At 42.4% G+C, this 14,506-nt stretch overlaps 2 protein-coding genes across 2 annotated transcripts in view; one reads left to right on the forward strand and one right to left on the reverse strand.

Moving 5' to 3' along the window:
- Positions 1-5,534, reverse strand: part of LOC306656993 (uncharacterized protein) — a gene marked incomplete at both ends in the record, with an annotated part of 37,623 nt that extends 32,089 nt beyond the window's left edge. Inside the window, one exon of the mRNA XM_079132657.1 lies at positions 5,405-5,534. Coding sequence (XP_078988783.1) covers positions 5,405-5,534 — 130 coding nt within the window. The remainder of the gene's footprint in view (positions 1-5,404) is intronic.
- Positions 5,535-7,256: 1,722 nt separating this feature from the next.
- On the forward strand, positions 7,257-7,619 carry LOC306656773 (uncharacterized protein; the record flags this gene model as incomplete). Its single annotated transcript, XM_079132308.1, has 1 exon — positions 7,257-7,619. The coding sequence occupies one exon, from the start codon at positions 7,257-7,259 to the stop codon at positions 7,617-7,619; it is 363 nt and encodes a 120-aa protein (XP_078988434.1).
- Between the last annotated feature and the right edge of the window lie 6,887 nt (positions 7,620-14,506).

Raw genomic sequence — 14,506 nt, forward strand, 5'->3', positions numbered from 1 at the left:
GGAACTTCCAAGAAGTATGTGGCACTGTGTGGGAGTGGTTCCCTGTCTCCTTCTGGAATGTTCCCTTTGAGAGAATGGCTCCCCTAACTCCACCCTATCCTGTCCATCACAGAAGAAGCTCTTCCCAGTCCTGGTCCCCTTTACCTGTATATTATAAATAAAAGAGAGTTGGGCGAGTTGTTGTTGTAAGAGGCCAGAGCTGGTATGGCCAGACCCGTCATGCCTCCTCTCATTTAAAAAGAGTATTGGCTCTTGTATGTTTATTGAGTAGATGAGTTTTTGGGTAATTGAGTGATATACAGCCAACATCCTCCTCTGGCAGTTAACCCTTTTCTCATCCATGTGGGACATAGTAGAGAGGACCCCCACGTGGGACCCAGGTCTGAGCCCTTGCAAGGCTTCCAAAGGTTGTGTTTGGTTATGATGTTAAATTGTTCTCTGTTGTCCTTGGACCTTTAGTAGAGAATTGCCCCAAAATTACAACCTGGGGTCTAAAACGTTGTGCTCCACCCCTGGGAAGGAGGTCGGAAAAGTCAAGTTTAGCCTGCATGGTGGACAAACAGTGGATACCAGGAGAATTTATGGAGACTTGATATGATGTATGGTTTTTACTTAAACAACGACAACAACAACACACACACAACACTGTTTTACACCCTGGTACCACTGGGTTAAGAACATGTGGGACCTCTCCATACCAATTTTGCTGCCAGAGTTTGTGATCATTGCAAATTAAGGAAAAAGGAAAAAAAAAAACAAAACCATTTTATCATTTTGTTTTTATGGTTGGTATCCAAGTTTTTTTTTTTTTTTTTCCTAAGTGGTCAGCTAAATATATAATTGCTTGGTCACTTCATGATGGATATGAAATGATTATAGAAATTATGCACATAATTGCCTATTATATGATGCTGTGGCTTGAATATGTTTTGTCCCCAAAACTCATGCTGGATTTAATCCCCGTTGTGAGGTACTTGGAGCATGGAAACTTAATTCAACTATGTGGTTTGGAGGTTGGCCTTTTGGAAGTGATTAGAATTAAATAAGGTTATTGTTTAATGACCACAATTAAATTCTGCTAGCTTTCTAAAAAGAGGGAGAGAGGCTGGACATGCAGACACACAGGTGTGCTTCCTGTCACTTCTCACCACCTGGGGCCTCTGCCAGCAAGAAAGTCATCACTGGGTGCATCCCTCGCTCTTGCACCTCCAGAACCATAAACCAAAATAAACTTCTTTTCATTAAGGCTTATCCTGTCTGTGGCATTATTATTAGAAACAGAAAACAATTAATTCATGAGGTCATTTAAAAGTTTCTAAAATGTAAATACTTAATAACAAGGATATTTATGCTTGATTAAATATTAAGTTAAAAATCAGGTCACAAAACTATGCATTCATAATGCTTTTAATTTTATCATTGAAAATGCACAGGATATAGTGCCATATAAATTAAAAGGGGAAAGGATGGATTAGCAGTGGAGGAATCTGGTGGACGTCATGCTAGTTGGGTGGTCACAGTGAACATCACCCGTAATGGGATAAACTGACACTACACACTTCTTGATGTGATCCACTGAGAAAAATCCACCAACTGTGTAATAGTCCCACAAAAATGCTAAAGCAGAATCTGACCATGAGAAAACAATCATAACATCCAGATTATTTCCCAAAAAAACAATCACGGGGCAAAAATACAATGTTGGAGGACCATTCTAGATTAAATTTGACTAAAAATGCCTCTTTGGATCCAGGATGAAACAAGATTACAAATGTTGAGGTAAATTATAGGGCATTGTTGGGATAATCAGAGAAATTTCAGGTCAATTGTTTATTACATTGTAGCCTGTGTCACTTAAATTTCTTAAGTCTAATCCTTGTCTTGTGGTTCTGTATACACGGTATCCTTGGGAGATATATGCAAAAGCTTTTAGGAGTGAATGTCATTTTTGTAACTTACTCTCAAGTGGGAGAGAGAGAGAACAGAAGATATTTGGCAGAATGCTCACACTGATGGGCTGAACTACAGGGCGTACATGATATGAATGTAATATTCTTGGGACTTTGATGTGGGGTTGAGATTCTCCAGAATAAGAATAGGGATGTGATGGAAGGCTAGGTGACACAATGGTTAAGTGGTTGTTGCAGACACATTCATTTTCTCCTTTCTCTTTTTCCATGCAGAAAACACTTTAAAATTGTTTACAAGGAACTTGCAATTTTAAATTCAGAAACAACAAAAACAACAACAACAACAACAACAACAAAACACCTTCTAAGAAAGATGGAAAAGTCTTTTTATCTTTCCCATTTTTCACTCCCAGTATGCTGGGTCAGTTTCCACGGGTGACAAGAGGTGGCTTGGGAGCAAGGTGGAGGCTGGTGTCCAGGTGCGGCACCACCTCCAGGGTGCGGGAGGGCTCTTGCCATCCACAGCTTTCTGGAACAACCCTCACATCTGCTGCCAGTGTGCCTTGGGTGAGTCTCTCACCTGGATAGTTTTCTTGGGAATGTGGGGATGGTTGTAGGTGTGGTCTAACTCCCCGACCAAAGAGGATCTTTTGGACAAAATTTCTAAGAATTTGAAAACCTGCAAAGAATAAGATTAGGATAAAACCTCATCCATTTAACAAAGTCCTTTGGTTGAGTCAACTTGAAAAACAGGAATCCCTTCATTTCCCCCATATGGCTTTACTGTCAGAGGACAGAGACCCTGAAACACTGGGTAATAGGAAGTCGGGCATGTGTACCCCTCTCCACCGTGACGCAGCCCCCATGCCTCCATGCCTGCTGTTTTTGCCTGGATCCCCTCAGCACAGTGTCCAAAGCTGGTGTGTGTGCTTCAAGAGACGCCATAAGGCCACCCAGGAGGCCACCCAGGAGCCCTGCCCCCTCTGATGAGGAGCTCTGTTTCTCAGAGTGAGGCTGTGACCACACCAGGTGCACAGGAGGCTCATGGCTCCAACGGCGTGGGCCTCCCATGGGGAAAGCGCTCCATTCTTCAGGAAGTCTTCCCTAACACCCCTTCCCTCCGCCAGTGCCTGCACAGCATCCCACGTGCGCCTCGCTGGGAACAGCCTCCCTTGACTACGTGCCATCACGTTTTTGGATAAACATCTGTTTACACAAATGACATCACACGCACGCTCACCCCACTCCACCTTCTGTCCTCCATCTCAAACCATTCCTTCTTTCTTAGAGATCTGGCTCACTGTTTTTGACAATGGTGCAGTAATCCCTTGTATAGCTATATATTTATTCTGGCCCTAACAACAGCCATTGGGAGTCCCTTAGTCTTTTACTCTATACATGTCAATAAATAGGAGAAAATGCCTTTGTCCAAGATGGGAAAGTTCTGAAAGGAAAGCATGTGTTTTTCCTTTTAAAGGTACAGATGACCAAATTGTTGTTCTAGAGAATCTGTCATTTAACACTCTTGCCAAAATGGTAGAGAGGGCACTGATGACTTTTCCATGTCCATATTGACAGTTTGTGATCCATTTCCAAAAATTAGTGGTGCGGTGGGGCCTGAAAAAGAAATTGTTCAAGAGAAGTGTGAAGGATGAACTCTGTACAGCTGAGTCCTTTTAGTGCAGAATCTTGTTGGTGGGGCCGGGTGACCCATCCCTCCTAAACACTCATTGCAAAAGGGATGACAGAGCGTCCCTAAAAGCTTCAGAGCTCCAGAGGCTGATTTGTTGATGTGGAATGTGAAAATGAAGTTCTGAGTCAGGAGCAGGATTGTGTTCTGTTATAGAGAACATTTTGATTGTAGGCAGACCTGGACTTGGCTAAAAATCTGGGGGAATCCATTTTTGTGACTAAACTGAGATTTTAAATTCAATTGCAGAATTCCCCTTGTCAGAAAGATAGCATCCCAAGTTGAATTTAAATTATATAGGGAATTCATACTTTAATTAATTTTTTTTTCCTACTAAGGAATATGCATGAATGGCAAGGGCAGAATTTCTAATGCCCAAGGTGGATTTTGTCATTCGTGTGTGTATGTGCATACCTGTGCATGCACACTTAGCTATTATTGTCATTTAATTTAATCTTTTTGAAAAATAGAAATATGTCAGGTCCCAAAACAGATGAAACATTAAAAAAGTTAAAGACATTTTTTTGGTACCAGGACTTGAACCAGGGACACTTAACTATTGAGCCACAACCCCAGTCCTTTTTATTTTTTATTTTGAGACAGGGTCTTGCTAAGTTGTTTAGGGCCTTGCTAAATACCTGAGGCTGGCTTTGAACTTTCGATCCTTCTGCCTCAGACCCCTGAGCCTCTGGGATTTCACATGTGTACCACCACACCTGGTTAATGTTGATCAGTGTAGATCTACCACTACAAAAGTAGTCCAAATGCACAGTAAATTCGTGTGATAAAAGAAACTCTTTACTCTCTACTCAATATTGCCCCTCTATGTTCTCTTAGAGGTAGTTTCCAAATAAGAGACTTGTGAATCGATATTTTAAGGTCAATTTAAAATCATTTATTAGACATTGAGAAGATTGTGGAAATACAGTGCAGCAACAGAGAAATCAGGAATCCACTGTACTCATAGACAGGAAAGGTGGATCCTGGCATACAGAAGCCATAAACACATGCTAGAGACAAAATACTGAGAATCTAGATCCCATTGGTCTGGATGCCACGGGGCTGGTGTCCAGGTGCAGAGAGGTACTCGTATCTTTGAAGATAGGAATAACATTCATATTGGCTTAGACACTCTTCAATTGGGAAGGCTTAGCAGCCCCAAAGGTAAAGAAGGTCATACAAAATCAAGGTTCAAAGACAGAACTGGAAGAGATCAGTCCCTCACAGCAGGATCTGGAAGGCTGCAGACAGACAGGACCAGAATGAAGAATCTTCCTCCCACCCTACAACTACAGATTCCCCTGGGTCAGCCAAATGAGCAGCACCTAAGTGCCACGGCCAGCACAGAAGTACCAACAGGAGGTTTTCTACCTTCGTGCTTGGATGACATTGTAGGAGACGTCCATGAGACTACACAAATGAAAATGACAGCTGAAGCTATGGAGCATGAGAGTCAACGAGGAAAGTGCCATAGATCCCAGGTGACAGGGAGACAGCAGGGAGCAGCCGGAGGAGATGGGAGGGTTCTCAGCAAGGAGAGCAAGCTGACTCAGCAGCTCCTGCAGACCCGCCCGCTAGCAGCAACATTGCTTCTGGCAGCACTTCTGCTGGCAGCAGCCCTTCCCACAACCACAGGAGCCACAGCCACAGGAGCCGCAGCCACAGGAGCGGCGGCAGGTGCGGCGGTAGCAGCAGATCACGGGGGTGCTGCAGCAGCCCCCACAGCAGCCGCAGCAGCAGGGGCAGCAGTTAGAACAGCAGCCCACCCGGTAGCACCTGCATGTGGTGCAGCTGCCGCAGCCACCACAGCCACCACCGCAGCCACCGCAGCCACCTCCGCAGCCACCACCGCAGCCACCGCAGCCACCACCGCAGCCACCGCAGCCACCGCAGCTGCCACAGCCACCACAACCTCCACAGCCACAGCAGCCCATGGTGTCAGGAGAGAGGACTCAGGTGCAGTGAGCAGGCAGGTAGAGGAGAGGAGAGGGAGAGCTGATGCCTCCTGCTGCTAGGGGAGAACCTTATATGCTGCGCCTCTCCCCTTTATTTTTAGCTCAGTTTCCATGGAAGGATCTCACAAGACCTCTTATTTACTTCCTTCTCAAATATAATCACCATAACATTGCTATTTTTAGCACAACAGTCTTTTATGAAGTCTTTATGAATGGAATAGTTGTGTTGTTTTTAGTTCCAAGAAAATCAATGACCAAGATATAGGAAAAATTGTTTCCTGCCCCTGCAAGTACTGACAGGGTCTCAGCCATGGGTCACTGTAGACATTTCATGAGTGTCTCATGCATGAAGCCAAACTCCTCAGGTCACTGGGCACCCAAAGTGGACAGCAAGAAGGATCCCTCCAGCCCCTTGGTTGATGAGATCAAGGAGACATTTTAAGGCTTCTTTCTCTTGTTTTTAAAAATGTGAGTGTGTGGAGAAGATACCCTGGTAAACCAGGACACCACAATTCTGGGGGAAGTACAGCCCCAGTAAAGCCAGGTCATCCCTGATCCTGAACCTGCCCTGCAAGTGCCAGAAGAAAACATGGAGTGTTTTCCACTTCAAGCCCCCCGGACCTTTTCTGTGGGTTGCCTGTAGGGTCTGGATGAATGGGTCAGTCCTTAAATTCCAAAGATGGTAAAGCAAGAGCACAGCCCTATGGGTCAGTCCTCGTACACACAGGCTACCGGGGACAAGAAACGGAAGCCTGACAGGGTCAGCAGAATGCCGCAGATCAGCATCCGTCAATGCATGGACAGGCTGACCCTGAGCACTGGCTACAGTAAATGTCAGAGAGGTACAAGTGATCAGCCACCAGATGAAACCCTTTTTACTTTTGTTCTCCCAACTATTTAACAGACAGACAGCAGATAGCTTCCTTGCCCTTAGCAGATAACTTAGGACCCTAAAACTATTTTTAGCATCTGATCTCAAACAATTATTTTATTATAGTTTTTAATAATCAAGCAGTTCTTCTGAATGAAGGATCTCAGGAAGCCAGAAAAAGAATATCTGTGTTTCAAGATGAGAAAGAATGTGATATGTGATCAAATTAGGAGTGCCTACTCTGTCCCATTTGATTCTGATTTTTCACTGATTCTCTCAGGAGCATTTTCCTAATTTTGAGGTGTGAGGAATTCCTGGATTGAGAAAATTTTTTGTCTGACCTGTGATGATTAAGAAGTATGAATGGAAACATAGGACTTTTGCTTGATTGGATTCAGACTGTCATGGCTATAGAAAGATTATTTAAAATATATTAGGCATTTATTTAATTCAAAAGATACCCTTTGAATACTCGTAATGAGTCAGGTACTATTCAAAGCTCTGGAGCAAAACACGTACACACATTTAAGTTCTCATGGACACAAACGTCTTGGAAATATGTTCCAATCTAAAAACAGAGCTAAGAAACAAGGAAATGTTAAATCTAGCAATAGCAACTGGTCAAGAGTCATCAAGGAAGGATGCACCAGGCCTCGTGAAGTCTTTTATGGGGATTGGGATAAACAAGAGCAGGGAATTGGTTGCCTATTTAGGGCTGAGACTGCTGGGGTTGGTATATAAACCGCTCCCCTGCAGAAGGACACTCCAGACGTCCCTCTCCTCTCCTCAACCTGCCTGCTCACTGCACCTGAGTCCTCTCTCCTGACACCATGGGCTGCTGTGGCTGTGGAGGTTGTGGTGGCTGTGGCAGCTGCGGTGGCTGCGGTGGCTGCGGTGGTGGATGCGGTGGCTGCGGTGGTGGCTGCGGAGGTGGCTGCGGTGGCTGCGGTGGTGGCTGTGGTGGCTGCAGCAGCTGCACCACATGCAGGTGCTACCGGGTGGGCTGCTGTTCTAACTGCTGCCCCTGCTGCTGCGGCTGCTGTGGGGGCTGCTGCAGCACCCCCGTGATCTGCTGCTACCGCCGCACCTGCCGCCGCTCCTGTGGCTGCGGCTCCTGTGGCTGCGGCAAGGGCTGCTGCCAGCAGAAGTGCTGCCAGCAGAAGTGCGGCTGCAAGAAGCAGTGCTGCTGCTAGGCGGCTGCCCGGCTCTGGGCAGGTGCTGCCAGGACCCTTTCTGTTGATTAACCTGCCGAACTGCAGGTGCTGCTGGGAGTCATCATGTTCTTCCTTCCTGCTCGCTGCATGCTGTCTGTCCGGCACTGGGACTCTAGCACGATCTTCCTCGATTCTAACACTCTAGTTTTGTCCTTCCTTCCTCCCTGCCTCCCTTCCTTCCTTCTCCCTCCCTCCCTTTATCTCTCTCTCTTTCTCTCTCTCCCTCTCTCTCTTTTGATACTGGGAATTAAACCTAGAGGGGTGCTTTACCCTTGAGTTATATCCTCAGTCTTTTTTCTTTTGAAACAGGGTCTCAATAAATTACCAAGGGCATTGCTAAATTGCTGAGGCTGGCCTTGAATTTGTGATCCTCCTGTCTCTGATTTCTAAGTCTCTGGGATTACAGGCATGTGCCAGCATGCTTGGTAACTTGTTCCTTTTTAAAGGAAATTTTATGAGCATCCTATTGAATGCCATCCAAGAACAAAGATGGAGGATGTCTTGATTATTGAGATCAGCAAAATGGAATAATGGTTCCCACTGTGTTTTCCTCTTGGATTTCTTTTGTATCTACGCATGCGGTCTTCTTATGTGTACCAAACACGACCTCACCTTTCTTTCATTAGTCTTCCTAAACAGCGTCTTTACATGTCTTAAAATTTCTTAATAAAATGCCAAAATAAAATCTGAAGAGTTTCCTTTAGTTTTATTCTTTAGATATTTCCATTAAACTACCATTAACTGTGATCTTCCTTAAGTTGCAGCATCGGGGATGTACAAATAATTATGTCCCTGTGTGATTTAAAATTCTGTCATACACAAACAACCACACACATGAAGTAAAATAATAATGAACATGGTAAAAGTCCATGTCGATGCGGCCTATCACTGGCAGGATGTACTCCATGTTGTTGGACGGGGAGCAGGTATACTTCTGAAGAGCTGGAATAGCTTCAAGAAGGAGGTTTGGATATGAAGTGTGTCCCCCAAAACTCTTATGTGAGACAATGCAAGACTGTTTAGAGGTGAAATGACTGGGTTATAAGAGGTATAACCTAGATAGTGTATTAATCCACTGATATGGATTGACTGGGTGGTAACTGTAGGCAGGTAGGGTGTGACTGGAGGAGGTAGGTCCCTGGGGGAGTGCCTTTGGGGTCTATATTTGTCCCTGGTGAGTGGAGCTCTTTCTCTACTTCCTGTTGCCATGTCCTGAGCTGCTGTCCTCCACCATGTCCTTCCTCCGTGACTTTTGGTCTCACCTTGGGCCCAGAGCTATGAGTCAGTCAGTCATAGACTGAACTTCTGAAACTGAACCCAAATAAACTTTCCTTCTCTACATTGTTTTTGTTGGGTCTTTTAGTTACGGTGAGGCAAAAGCTGACTAAAACAGGTAACATTTTGGAGTGTGTTTTAAGGAGTTAGAAATGTTTTGATAAGTGGAGTTGTTGGGGCTAGATGTTCCAAAAAGAAGACCAAAAAACAAGGAAAGGCAAAGTTCGAGACATACAGGGGAGTATGACTTTGATGAAAAATATATTACCACCACTAGTTAGAAATAAGCAAGGAAAGGAAAATCTATAGCCAAAACAATGAGCATTCATGTTTTCCTTAAAAGTCAGGCACTCTTTTAAGAACCTACATGTGCCAGTATCATATGGTAGTGGAAGAACTATTATTGTGCCCATTGCGTGGGTAGGAACAGTACAGAGGCAGCATGTGACGGCTCAGAGCACACTGCTGCTGGAGCTGGGACACACGGCACTGGGATGGGCTGGGGAGGGGACTTTGTGCAGCTGCGTGCAGTGTTGGTTATTCACTGGGGAACCGAGGCCGTGGCAGGAATCCTGGAGACAGCACTGTGGCCTGAAACAGCAGCAGAGTGGGCGTGCTGGGAATCATGGGAACTAAAGGCACAATATGAAGCCAAAGTAACGAGGGCAATGACCACAGTCACAACACAGATGACGACAGTGACCCAGGGATACACCGTGACTTCTTTCTGACAGAGTTGGGAAAACTCTACAAGGGAGCTCGTTTAAAAAAAATTATATTAATATAGTCAGAAACTAGGTGAGGAACTGGTCATTTCCTTTAAAGTTTTTTTTTTTTTTTCTCATTCTGTAAGGTATAGAGGGAAAGGGAGTTGATAAGCTAAAAAAAGCTGTCTAATAAAGGTACATGAAAATTCCCTTGTAAATTGCTCTGATCCTAGTCATCATATAATTTTTTGATTGTAGACGCAACCTGATGTGGTTACTTTAAGAAGAGACAGGTTCACTGGATCTTCTGTATTAGTCTGATCTGAAAAGACCTAGGCTTGAAAAAAAATTGCTTTTTTGCTCTACGTATCTAATCTTGATATTTTACATTCATTTTAAGAGGAATAGTCCCATGCAAATTATAGACATGCTCTCTGTGTATCATGGGGTTGGCACAGATTGTGATTTGCTGATAAATATTTTAGAATGAATGGAAGTTGCATACATTATACATGCAGCATCATATGTAACCTGATCTATGTTATGTAGGTAACATGTTTATATATGCTATTCATATTAGTTACAGTGTTTTATGTATATATGTCATATTTTAATATCTAGATTATAAACATGTTATTAATATATGTACACACACATACACTCCAGATCATGTGTGTTATATATGTTAAAAACTCTACTTGCATACCTCCACATGTGCATACACACATACATGTTCCACAGTTTGAAACTGTGGCTCAAAATGTGATTCTGTAACGCGGCAATTTGGAAAAGCTGTTCTCAAATGTAGTTGTTCTTGTTGTTAAGGCTGTTGTTAAGGCTGGCATCCATCTCACTCTGTCCCTTCTCCTTTCGGGGTCTGCTGGGATTCTTGGGACTTCACCTTTGTATTTAGCTCATGCTCTATGGCTTCTAGGAGCCAAGTTATCACAGGTTAGAGTGTCACCACACCAAAGGCCTTTAGGCACTTCAGTTCAGCCAAAGCAATGCCATAGGCATCTTCCATATAAATGACTATGCCATTAACGACGGGATACATTCTGAGAAGAGTATCATCTTGTTGTTGTGCAACTCTCATAGAGTGAACTTCCACAAACCTAGGTGGAATAGCCTACTACACATGTGGGCTACCTGGTATATACACGTGTGTGTGTGTGTGTGTGTGTGGCCTTTCGCTGCTGAGATCATGATGGACAAAACAATACGAGGTTCAATCTAGCACAAGAGGAAATCCAAGTCTGGGTAAACAAGATGTATGAGGCTGCTGCTGGCGTAACACAGCATACTATTGACAGTGGAAAACATTTTTTAAATAAGAGGGCGCATACTCTAAATAACAATTAAAAGTACAGCGTACTAAATACACAAACCAGTGGCAAAATTGTTTATTTTCATTACCAAGTGTCATGTCCTATACATAATTGTTTGTGCAATAGTTTTATTTGACTGTCAACTCTGTGGGTTTGTTTACACAAGCATCTCTGCAAGCATGTGAATGACGAGTTGCCCTATATCACAAGAGCTACAGTGTCAGTAGGCCATAAGAATCTCTCAGCTCCATTATAATCTTATGGGACCACCTAGCATACATGTGGCCTGTTGCCAATCGAAAAAGCACACAACTCTAGTGACATGACAAATGTCCTTGAATTTTGTGTTTGTGCGGCTGGCTCAGGAGGAGGATGGCAGGCATGGTGAGAGGGTGGGAGTGTACCCGGGGAAGGAGGAAGATCAGGACAATGACGAGTGGCTTGCCCTCAGAGGCTGGAAAGATGCCAGCAATGGTCAGGAGGCCACCAGATGCTGGAAAGAGGTAAGGAAAGATTCCCCTATAGGTTCGAGGGGAGCATCTTGATCCAGCAACTTGATTTTCAACTTCTAGCCTCCCAAACCACAAGGCGACAAATCTGTCGTTTTGAACTACTCAGGGTTTAGTCGTCTGTTATTGTAGCTCTAGAAAACGAATACGCAGGTTAAGCGTAGAAAGAATTGCTCTGGATTTCTTTCACGTGGTTTAATATTCGCTCATCTGTCTGAGCTCTCTTGCGAGATCTAATGCTTTGTCGTTTCTGTAATATTTGCAGGCATTCTTGCCTTGTTCCTGATTATGAATGGGCTACATCTAAAGTCCCTCTGATAATGGAATGTTTGCTGAGTTTACCTGGACCTTGGAGTAAGAGGTGTTCTTTTCAAAAAATAAAGAGGTACAGGCTTAAGATAGGCATTTTACGTATAAGTTGAGGTAGACTTCTGATTGTCCTCCTTCCGCCTACTGGATTTTATAAGTGAAGTGACTTAATACGTTTCTTTCCTTGCATGATCCTTACTCGTTTGAAATCAATTTTATATCTGCTTCATAAAAAGATCCAGGCAACTTTTACTCTCTTCTATTTCTAGAATAACTTAGTGAATAAGGAATTAGATATTTTAAAGAAGTTGGTAAATATACTAAAGTAGGGATGTTTAAAAGTATATGTATACTTCCTTATAATTTTTTAAAAATGCAAAGTAAAATGAAAAGGTAAAAATCATTGTCTTCTAATACAGGAAAGAGGAAACAAAGCTATATCTTTCTGAATGTATATTGTTTCCTACATTTGACTTTGGAAATATGTGAATGCTTTACGTTATTGTCCAACCAATTAAAACCTTAAAATCCCTAAAAGCTGAAGTGAAATAAAATAGGGGAGCTTAAATGTGCGTTAAGTAGGTGGTGTAACCGCACAGAGCAAATAACTCAAATGACTTTAAAAAACAGTGATTTGCCATGTATGTCTCTAGTGAATTATACTCTAAGGACAAACAAACAAAACAAAATAAAAAACCCCAACAAAACAAAAATAAAACATAACTGTATTTAGTGATTGGGTGTGTTTTGTGTGTGTGTGTGTGTGTGTGTGTGTCTGTGCGCCATACTGGGAATTGAACCCAGGGTTTCACACATGCTAAGTGAATGCTAGAGCTATGCCACTGAATTTCATTCCCAACCCCTTTGTAAGTTTCTTTTGAGTTAGAGTCTCACTACATTGCCCAGACTGGCCTCAGACTTCTGATCCTCCTGCCTTGGCCTCCAGAGTAGCTGGGATTACAGGTGTGTGTCACCTTGGTTGTCCTTCAGTCATTTTATTTTTAGTAGTGGTTTGATGTTAGTCAAAGATGTGTGTGTGTGTGTGTGTGTGTGTGTGTGTGTGTGTGTACTCAATAGAGGATGGAGAAAATGCATAGTTATGTGGATGTGGATGTTAATTGTAACAGGGATTTTTTTTTAATATGGAAGAAAGAGTAGATGTCAGATAAGTGAGGCTAGTTAGAAATATCAGTCTGAATTTATGGCATATTTCAAATTTCTTTGCTTTATTTATGGAAAAGAGACATAGAAATTGATCAGCCTAGGAGCAATGACTGCTCCTGGAGCAGACTCTGGCCTCTAAATATCATTTGCCACTAACAAGAACCAGGGCTTTTCAGAGACCTCAGGAATCAACTGAGGAGGTCTCCACTGGTCGTCCTTCAGACAATCTGAGTATCCACAAGAACCTGACTGCAGAAAGTCAAAATATTTAATATGTTGAATCTATGAATTCATGTTGATTCTTAACCCAAACAAAAGCAACCTGTTGGTTCCATGTTGGAAGACACTGGAGGAGCAACTCATTGTCTTGAAGACTGGTAAATAATCATTCATCCTGTCTTTTCATTCTGAATCCTATCTCAGGTTTATCAAATAGTTGACAAATTTTTTAAATAGAGAAATGTTCAAGCTAGTAATGGGAGAAGAGTTGATAAAATTAAATTATCACCATTTTTCATCACTGAATGAAATAACAGATATCTTGGTCAATTTTCTGCTGCTATAACAGCATGTCACCACGAGGGTAATTTATTTTAAAAAGTTGATTTGGCTCACAGTTCTTTAGGGTGGAAAGTCCAAGAGTATGGTGCTGATATCGTCTCATCCAAGGGCCTTCAGGCTGCATCATAGCCTGACTAAATGGCAAACAAGCTTATGTGGGACAGAGGGAATTGCACCAAACCTGTCTTTTTGATAAGGAACCCACTTTGAGACAACTGACCCACTCCTATGATATCAGAATTTGTCCATTTGTGAGGCCTATTAAAGGTCCCATCTCTTAATACAGTTAATTACAATTAAATTTCAGCATGAGTTTCAAAGGTGACATTTAAACAGAGTAGTGAATGTGGATTTTATAAAACTGAAAACCAGGCTATTAAAGGAAAGAGAGCACAAGAGGACAAGCAACATACTCACTAATGCAACATATGACTTTGGATACTGATTTGAACCAACTAAATATCTATCTTTCTATCTCAGGGAAATTAAATCATGATTTGATATGGAATCATTTTTCTTTCTTATTTAGTTGTGATAATGGCATTGTAAAGTTTATGAAAGAATTTTTTTTATCTTGTAGAGCTACTCAAAAGAAGTTCAGAACTATTTATATTGAAATGATATATATGATGTTCAAGATTTATTTAAAATAACCTAGAAAAGGAATGAGTTGGGTTGTTACACACACACCCTCCCTCACCTGGCAGATCGCTTGTAAAATCACCCAGCATGGTTTTCCTCTCCCACTGGGAAGTCAGTAACATCTCAATTTCTTCTGTATTAATTTCCAGTGGTTCAATTTTGAATATTTTTTAGTTTCCTTTATGGTTTCACTTTTAAAGCCAGGATTATTTAGTAATGTGTTTTTTTTTTTTTTTTTTTTTTTTTTTTTAACATGTGGGATTTCTCTTAATTATTCTTTTACAATCAATTCTTGATCCTATTGTGTTCTCAATTAGAGAACACCAGTGTGTCATAGTGATCCTTTAGCCTTTATTGAGAACGCCTTAATG

The sequence above is a fragment of the Sciurus vulgaris genome (genome assembly GCF_902686455.1).
Source record: "Sciurus vulgaris genome assembly, chromosome: 3".
Lineage (NCBI taxonomy): Eukaryota > Metazoa > Chordata > Mammalia > Rodentia > Sciuridae > Sciurus > Sciurus vulgaris.